The sequence below is a fragment of the Gymnoscopelus braueri genome (genome assembly GCF_963280865.1).
Source record: "Gymnoscopelus braueri genome assembly, chromosome: 23".
Lineage (NCBI taxonomy): Eukaryota > Metazoa > Chordata > Actinopteri > Myctophiformes > Myctophidae > Gymnoscopelus > Gymnoscopelus braueri.
Genome location: NC_137625.1, coordinates 1,385,532 through 1,395,531, shown reverse-complemented (window position 1 = coordinate 1,395,531; position 10,000 = coordinate 1,385,532). Strand labels below are relative to the sequence as shown.

The window sequence follows — 10,000 nt, the reverse complement described above, 5'->3', positions numbered from 1 at the left end:
AACGCCAACATACATTTTAGTCGACTAAATCAACTGTAGATTTAGTCGACTATAATCTTATGATATTTAGTCGACTAAAACTAGACAAAAACAAAAAAAGAAAATCAGATGATTAAAATAAGACTAAAACTAAATGGAATTTTATTCAAAAGACTATGACTAAAACTACATCAAAATGTGCTGTTAAAATCAACACTGCTCTGCCCGGCTCACCCTCCACCTGTGGTTGTGGATCTGCTGTTTATGTACTATGGGGGGGATTGGGAGTCTCTATGGTTGGGAGATGCTCTTTATCAGAGAACCTAAAAGCAGATCCAATGCATCGCCAAACCATAATAAACATATTGCTCATTTTATATTCAATACAAATATCTTATTCATTCATGAGTTGTCCTGACAGAACTACCGTATTTTCCACACTATAAGGTGCATCTGAGTATAAGGCGCACCTTCAATAAATGTATTATTTTCATATATAGGGCGCACCGCATTATAAGGCGCATCCGCACTATAAGACGCACTGACGGTGCGGCTTATAGTGCGGAAACCAAGGGAACCAATATTGATACATATGTAAGGCGCACCGCATTATAAGGCGCATCCGCACTATAAGACGCACTGACGGTGCGGCTTATAGTGCGGAAAATACAGTACATGATGTGTAAATACTAAATACTGTATGTTTTCATGTTGATTATGTGTGCTGTTGTATTCACTACAGTATATATCGTCCATTGAGAATCTTCTTGGAAAAATAGCTAAATCAACCCAAACTGGGGGCATACTGTAAATTCACATAAAAAGATAATATCCACAATGCTAAATATTGTAGGTCGTGATATTTGGCCCCGGACCCGCTTCTGGAAATGTTTTGTGCAGGGACCCCCATACAAGAGTTGAGTTGTTAAAATATTTCTAAAATATAAACAAAATTGTCAAGACTTTTTAAAAAAAATAGCAGATCTACAAGAGCTTATAGATCGGCTGTTTTCAAATAGCCTAGGTATGGTTAAAGTAGTTACCCTGCTATATTAACCGATTTTAATGGGGACCCCCTGGAACCTCCTCAAGGACCCCCTGGGGGTCCTCAGACCCCACTTTGAGGACCACTGACCCAAAGTACCCCGCCTCTTTACACTTTCAACATCCTGCCTGAGTTTCCTCTGCATTTTGATCTGGAGATAATATCACATGGAATTCAATGTTTTGCTAAACGTTCTCTGCTGTGATAGAGGTGATATATAGATAATAACTAGCAGTTCACTAGTTTAAAATATGCTGTATTCCTGTTGTTTTTGTTTTTTTTTCTTCTTTCCAATCATTATAATGTTTATAATGTGATACTTGATTTTGGTCAGATGTATAATGTGATACTAGTGAGGGTCCCTGCTTCATCTCTACCTTAGCTAAGGGGTCCTTGACCTAAAAAACCTTGGGGACTCCTGCTGTAGTACTCAGAGTAGACCCTCTCCCTCACGTTAAACTTAAATGACTTCTAAGTTCCACTTCTCCCCAAAAGGACAACTTTATTTTCCATCCTGTCTAATATTATTATTGTATTTTGCTGTGTGCAATAACTGCATAACTGGTCTAGTATTTGTCTTCATTTCTTTAATTAACATTTCTTTTGTTGGCAATAATTAAACTGTCAGCCAGTGTTTTGAGACAAATTGTCTTTTATTGCTACAAAATAAATTATAAAAAGGAATTCTACATGCATAAATAATAATTAAAAAAATATTTTTTTAAATGAAAAGATCGGATCGGGAAAAATCGGGATCGGCAGATACTCAAAATCAAATGATCGGGATCGGATCGGGAGCAAAAAAACGTGATCGGGACATCCCTAGTGAAAAGTGTTGTATACATTCATACACAGATAGCTTGCTCGCCCTCTCCCACCCACCCCACCAACCACCACGCCATCAGCTGTTCATCAACAACAGAAGAGAAAGAAGGGCAATCGTCACCTTGCTAAACTAATGGCCGAAGTCATTTTTTGAGGAAAAGGATATTTTTGCCTAAGTCAGCTCCTCATGACACTGGCCACCTCTGGTAAAACGGCCCATCTCCTAATTGAAAAGGATCATGCTGTTCTCTCCCCTTTTAGTATAATGGCCTAACTCCCTAGTGTGACTTAGGCCAAAATAGACATTTTTGGCCTAAGTCACATGGTTTTGTGACTTAGGCCAAATTATTAACTGATTTAGGCCATTAAAAAAAAATTTGGCCTAAGTCAGATTTAATCCTATTTAAACCTATTTAAATCTTGTATGTTACATAACTGACAGACAGTGTTATTTCTATTTTAATAGTCATAATTTGTTATAAACATTTTGGGTGAAATGATTAAGAAATATCATATTGTTTTGTTTTGGATCAGCTTTGTATTTTTCCTGAAAAACTTGACTTAGGCCATTAGCTTAGCAAGGCGACGGTATGTGTTCCTACCTTATACAGTCTATGGTTCCTACAGGAATAAAGGGAAGTCCTGAGGGGTCTCAGAAGGATGAAATGGATATAAGAGATAAGAGGAAGACCATTCCAATCACATGGAGCTTGGAGAAACAAACAAATATCCATGAATTCAAGTCTCCATGGGGTGACTAATCCATAGGAAAAAAAGTTATTTTTGGGGTGAAATATCCCTTTAAGATGAGTGTCTGTGGTGTTCAGATACACGACATCAGCGTAATCTATAATCTGAAGTAACACTGGAGAGATTATTCTTTGTGGTTTAAAGGTAAGCTCTGGATCCAGCCAAAGTCCAAGTTAGGATAGTGCAGTGTTTCTCTAGCCTGATTATCAGACTGAAGCTGCATGGAGCTTCAGTCTGAAATTGGTTTAAAGGTTCTATGACATTCATTTTCACTTTTTTTATTTTCAATGCTTTATTTGGGGTTTTATGACCTCAATTACACCCAAAAAAACTGAACCTAGAACATTCAGTGGACTTTCTGTGGTCTGGGGCTTTCTGAATAATTAGTCTGAAAAGTAATCTGAGCTTGGCCCTTCGACAGTGAGGTCACAGTCGATTAATCCCGCCCACTCTCCTCCTCGCCCCTCCCCTCCCCTATCCTTTCCTTTGGGGGGGGGCGGAGCAGAGGCGATGATTGACAGGCAAAATCCCTCACCAGCGACACCCGCAGGCAAAGATTTCTTTTTCCATTGCAGTTGAAAAGGCTTTAGAAATGTGAGAGAAAAACACCTGCCATGGATCACTGGAATGGAATTTTCACTTAAAACTTTTTGTACACTTTTGAAGGACCAGGACAAAGACTTTGAATGTGGTGTAGAAGTGAATGTCATTAAACCTTTAAGGCTTAAACCAATCACAAGAGCTCCACGGATCCGCCTACATCTGACGTCATCGCACAGCTTGTTTTAGCAGATATTCGCTGATTGGCTCGTCGTTAGACCCCACCCCCACCTCCGACTCTCATTGGACGGTACTGGAGGGTACGGAAGATATTTCAACACCAGACCAAGAGGCAGTCCACTCAGAGAGTGGGCGGGGTCTATGGTTTGGAACCAGGCTAGTGTTTCTCTACTAGTGGTCCAAGGACCCCCACCTCCCCGCTACACCTTCCCACCACGACTACAGGAGCTCCATAGAGACACACGGGGACTACAAGTTTCACGCCCACTTTTGAGACAGCGCCGCTACTCGAGGTCCGTTAGATGTATGGAGTGTCTTTGTCAACATATCTTCTTGTTTTCTTAATAGTTGATGTGTTTCACATTTAATTTGCCACTTTAACGAGTTACCCATAATGGGCATTTCAGTGACATCACTGTCTTTACAAGCGCCCAGCGCCGACCAGTGGTGTACCCACTGTAGAGGCAGGAGAGGCGGTCGCCTGCCCAACTAAGACCTCACCCCTCCTTTAAAAAAAAATAACCCGAAAATGTGTCATTGCGTGCTTAATGTCCTCAAAGTCACGCATCCAACAAGCTTTGAACTGAGCAGATTGGACCTTCTGGAGATAATGACCAAAACCTATTGAAAACGGCCACTTTCGCCAGTTTTCTGGGTATTGAAAACCTGAAGGGATGCGTCCGTAACGTAACCACTTAAACTCAGGATCTCCGATGCTAGCGGTTTTGACATACTGATGGAGTATATTATAGTATATTGTGGGTAGTATATCGAGATGAAAGATATGGGACATTAAAAGGGACAAATTAAACAAATGGGACAGATTATTAGAACACAAAAGAAATCGCTACAGCCTCAGTAGTTAACCAGTGAAATGACGGTATTTTACAATGCCTCTCATAGAGATTGCATTGAGAGCTGCAGTTCATCGTTCTAACGGACCCCGAGTGTCAAAAGTGGGCGTGGATAGGTGGTAGGCCTTCCGCTTCCGGCCGTGTGTCTCTATGTCATGTTCTGGCTCCAACCTTGCCCTGTACCGCGAACCGGGAAAGTATCTTTGTCATTTTGAGATTTCTTAGGCTATTTAAAAAATAGCAGATATACAAGCTCATGACTTTTCTAATAAATCAAATCAAATCAAAAGTAAATGGACATGCTGGACACCCTGCAGAAATGCATCACTGCAGAACGCACTTACTTACATCTTCAGGATGTCCAGGATATGCTACCGTATCTGGCAGCATCAGGACACAGTCTTTACACCAAACCTGCCAGGCTCAGTGGATGGGCCCGGTCCACCAAGCTGGTCGTAAATAACCAGTGGTGGAAAAAGTACTCAAATGCTTTACTTAAGTAAAAGTACCAATACTGCAATATAGAAATACTCTGTTACAAGTAAAAGTCCAGAATTCAAAGTTTACTTGAGTAAAAGTACAAAAGTATTGGCATCAAAATGTACTTAAAGTACCAAAAGTAAAAGTACTAAAATATTAGAAAATAGCAGATCTACAAGCTCACAACGCGTCGCGTTGTGAGCTTGTAGATCGGCTATTTTCAAATAGCCTATGTATAAAATAGGGTTAAAGTGGTTAATGTATGTTTCATAATATCATAATTTACATCTGAAAAGTAACTAGTAACTAAAGTTTTCAAATAATTGCAGTGGGGTAAAAGTACAATATTTGCCTCTGAGATGTAGTGGAGTAGAAGTAAAAGTATTGGAAATTGGAAATACTCAAGTAAAGTACAAATACCTCAAAATTGTACTTAAGTACAGTACTTAAGTAAATGTACTTAGTTACTTTCCACCACCGTAAATACCGTGTAAATAAAGTGACTGAAGGAGGGCGTATTTTCTCTAAGCAAAAAAACGACCTGCAATTCACAGCGGCGTGAGTAGATCCGTCACATGTGTGGATCACAGTTGTTCCTCATTTTTGCCTGAAAGTCAGAGGTAGTGTTCGTGTGGGAGATCATTTGCTCCACGTCCCATTTAAGACCATAAAAGGCAATCGGAGACAGACGACAAAAAAACACGACTCTCCAAAAAGGGACAGATCTACAAGCTCATAACGCGGCGAGACTCCACCGCATGACAGCTTGTAGATCAGCGGAGAAGCGAGTCACTCACACACGAGTAAACGTTTATGAAGTAAATCGGGGGTCTTCAACAGGGGGTCCGGGACCCCTAGGGGGTCCTCAGAGCTACTACAGGGGGTCCGCCAAATCTTTGTGTGATATGATTTCGTTTTTTTACATTAACCACTTGAACCCTAGAATTCCTTTTCTGAGGTGAACATTAGCCAAAAATAGCAGATCTACAAGCTCTCAACGCCTCGCGCTGCGAGGCGTTGAGAGCTTGTAGATCTGCTATTTTTGGCAAAGAGGCTATAGGTGTAGAGGGAAAAAAGAGCAGACTAAGTAAAATAAAACCTTTAATCTGAAACAGATTAAAGGTTGTATCGTTACACCCCTATCCACTACACTACATGGGAATTGTAAACGGAGTGATGGACACAGCTTTCAGTGTATCCTCATCAAGGTAACACTGCTTCATGGGATGGACACAGCTTTCAGTGTATCCTCATCAAGGTAACACTGCTTCATGTGATGGACACAGCTTTCAGTGTATCCTCATCAAGGTAACACTGCTTCATGTGATGGACACAGCTTTCAGTGTATCCTCATCAAGGTAACACTGCTTCATGGGATGGACACAGCTTTCAGTGTATCCTCATCAAGGTAACACTGCTTCATGTGATGGACACAGCTTTCAGTGTATCCTCATCAAGGTAACACTGCTTCATGTGATGGACACAGCTTTCAGTGTATCCTCATCAAGGTAACACTGCTTCATGGGATGGACACAGCTTTCAGTGTATCCTCATCAAGGTAACACTGCTTCATGTGATGGACACAGCTTTCAGTGTATCCTCATCAAGGTAACACTGCTTCATGTGATGGACACAGCTTTCAGTGTATCCTCATCAAGGTAACACTGCTTCATGGGATGGACACAGCTTTCAGTGCATCCTCATCAAGGTAAGACTGCTTCATGGGATGCGGTCAAATCAATATTATAAATGAACTAGTCCATACCCGGTCGACACATCCGTGGGGGGATGTGCGCACATGATGTGGCAACCCGGGAGGTAGTTCGTTCCTATAGCTCGCGGGGCCATCCCACAGCTGGGCAGCCCCGTAACCATGGCGACATTATTTTACACAAAAACTGTATAATAAACAGCTGAGATTGGCTGCGTTTGCAAATTCAGATCAATTGCTCCAGCCACTGAGGAGAACCGGGCAGAACAAATGTTGGTCTCACCACCACCCTCACAGCACCACAGAGGTTTCTCAAATTATGGGAGGATAGCACGATAGTTGGCATGAAAGCCCAATTGCAAAAATGGCAAACATGAAGAGGGAACTAAATAATTTGGCTCTAAATGCGTCAACTGAAAAGAAAAAAAATCGGTTGAATTTGCATCATGTCTATAATATGCATCCAAGCAATAGATTGTTTAGGTTATATATATATATATATATATATATATATATATATATATATATATACAAGTAAGACGCGCGAACGCTGGAAGCGAACGCAACTCGAAAATATTGTGTATTTACGGCAATGAGAGTGCAATCTGGGAACCCAAATCCAACTGAAAATGAAAAACAGCGACCTCTGCTGTTTGTTCTATGTCTGTTGGCTCTGGGCGGAAGAAAACGTGACACCAGTGCGCAAGGAAACCGGGGTTTAGAGGTCTGCCTTCAGCTTTCACTTGGTGGGTGCCACTATGTTTTCATTCCCACTAACAATATTTCTACACGGAACACTAACACCATTTCTCCCAGAGAACATGGATCGTTTTGGTTATAAGCCCACTTGTTTCTATGATGAAAGAGTAAGTTAAAATGTGAATATCTTTCTGTGGTTTTGTCTGCTCCGCGGACGCTATTGTTAAATTAGTTTGGGTTTGTTTCGAGGGGGAAAGATCGACGGACATGTGAATCCCGCCCACTACATTTGATTGGGTAAAGCGCGGCCTGCTTCCTGATCTGAAGGCACGCCCACTTGTAGCCCAGTGTGTACACGTTATGACGAACCTTCACGACAGATTCCAACGCAGAGCAGAATCTGTTCTTGAGAGATTACTCTTTACCTGCTTGGCTGTTGGAGCAGCCATCCATAAACTACACAGGTTCATCCCCATTCTCTGTACATCTTTGTAAAGTTAGTGTCAGTAAAAAGCAGGTAAAAGAGTAACGTGAGCAGTCAGTGACTGCAGCTGAATGACACCGCGCAGCAGCAGCTGATCGAGTCTGACACCGCAGCAATGGCGGCGCCCCCTACAGGGCAGCGCTCCGTGGATTCGTGTATTTATATATATTTTTTTTTTATATGTTGACAAATGTTGGGCACATAAATATTTTCTTTGAGCTTTGGCACTGTTGTAATAGATAGGCATTCTAATGACATACACAAGCTTTGGTTCCATGTAAGTCAGCCTCCGAGCCGAGAAAGAGCGGAAAGATTAGTCTGATTCACTAGAGCAGGGGTCTTCAACGTTTTCAGGCCAAGGACCCCCTAGCTGAGAGAGAGATGAAGCAGGGACCCCCTCCTCTATATTGTATAAAATTGTGTTTCAGATTAAAGGTTTTATTTGACTTAGTCTGCTCTTTTTTCCCTCTACACCTATAGCCTCTTTGCCAAAAATAGCAGATCTACAAGCTCTCAACGCCTCGCAGCGCGAGGCGTTGAGAGCTTGTAGATCGGCTATTTTCGGCTAATGTTCCCCTCAGAAAAGGAATTCTAGGGTTCAATTAGTTAAGGTAAAAAAACTAAATCTTATCACACAAAGATTTGGCGGACCCCCTATAGTAGCTCTGAGGACCCCCTAGGGGTCCCGGACCCCTTGTTGAAGACCCCTGCACTAAAGATGAGTGAATCAGACTACTAAACGTGGGAAGTTGCGCAAATTCCTTTACGTTCAAAATATGGGCGTAGACAGCTCAGTGAATCGGCCCCAATACGTCTCGGATGGGGGAGCACTCCTTCAACACCTCCCCTCCCATGGATCTATTTATAAAGACATTACACCACCAGTACACAGAGCATGTCTAACAACATCTAACTTTCCAGTATTCATATTGCCTCTTAAGATTATCAAAAGAAGCGACTATATATTAGGCCACACAAGCACTTTAAACCTACAGTATCATCATACATCGGTTATTTGAAAATAGCAGATCTACAAGCTCAAAACATTGTGAGCTTGTAGATCTGCTATTTTCAAACAAATCTCGGGAAAAAAGGGGAACATGTGGAATATATTTGAAAAAAAATAACAATGGGGGTCCCTGGCAAAACATATGTATAGTGCCCACTCTTCCTTATAGTGCCCACTCTTCCTTATAGTGCCCACTCTTCCTTATAGTGCCCACTCTTCCTGTTACCCAAAACGACAACCAGAACGAATCACACACCAGCTCTATTCATGGAGGAAAAAAAACAGCCACACCCACTCTGTGCATTTCATAAACAAACTGCAGACTAAATAAATAAAGTATAAAGTATATCAGAACGCTGCGGCTCACCCAGAAGACGAAGTTAAAGATGAAGAGCAGGTATTTGACGCACATCTCTCCCCCGGTCAGAGCAGACATCCTGATGGAGTATTAGTTTGATACGTGGATGGGTTTATAGATCTATAAAGTGGTCCTCTCTCTTCTCGCTGTGGTACAGTGGTACAGAGTCAGTGTTGTGATGCTGTGTTCCTACAGCAGAGAGAGACTGTGAGAGAGAGAGACAGAGAGACAGAGAATAAACAGCTCTCTGTTGATCCACAGAGTAAACAGCCTCTACGCCCACACACTTACACAGAGAAACAGACACAAATAGAAAGTGTTTATTTTTCTTTCTTTCTTTCTTAATTTATTTAGCCTGTAGGCAGTGGTGTAAAGTAACTAAGTACATTTACTCGAGTACTGTACTTTTGAGGGATTTTTTACTCTACTGGAGCATTTCCCATGTTCAATACTTTTACTTCTACTCCACTACATCTCAGAGGCAAACATTGTACTTTTTACTCCACTACAATTATTTGAAAACTTTAGTTACTAGTTACTTTGTAGATTTAGATTATTATTACATAACATACATTAACCACTTCAGCCCTATTTACATTTTGGCCATTTGAAATGGCCGATCTACAAGCTCACAGATCTACAAGCTCACAATGCGTCGCATCGTGAGCTTGTAGATCTGCTATTTTCAAAAGATTTTTATACATTTTGAACTTATGTGAAATAGGACATTCTGCATAAAGAGAACTTTTACTTTTGGTACTTTAAGTATTATTTTGATACCAAATTTGTACCGGATTTTTTTAGAGTACGTCTACACTGCAGTATTGATACTTCTACTTAAGTAAAACATTTGAGTACTTTTTCCACCACTGCCTGTAGGCCTAAAAACACTAACACAGCCATTATTTATACTTTCTTGCTTTCTTTAACCTGCAGGACTTCAAACACTAAAACAGTGACTATTTTTCTTTCTTTCTTTCTTTCTTTTGCCTGTAGGCCTACAAACACTAAAAACTATCATTTTAC

General features: G+C 41.1%; 1 protein-coding gene across 1 annotated transcript in view; it reads right to left on the bottom strand.

Moving 5' to 3' along the window:
* LOC308079716 (CD9 antigen-like) overlaps positions 1 to 9,168 on the bottom strand; it is a 51,435-nt gene extending 42,267 nt beyond the window's left edge. Inside the window, exon 1 of the mRNA XM_080421290.1 lies at positions 8,984 to 9,168. Within this exon, the coding sequence (XP_080277416.1) occupies positions 8,984 to 9,052 (69 nt within the window). The 5' untranslated portion in view covers positions 9,053 to 9,168. The remainder of the gene's footprint in view (positions 1 to 8,983) is intronic.
* Positions 9,169 to 10,000: the final 832 nt, after the last annotated feature.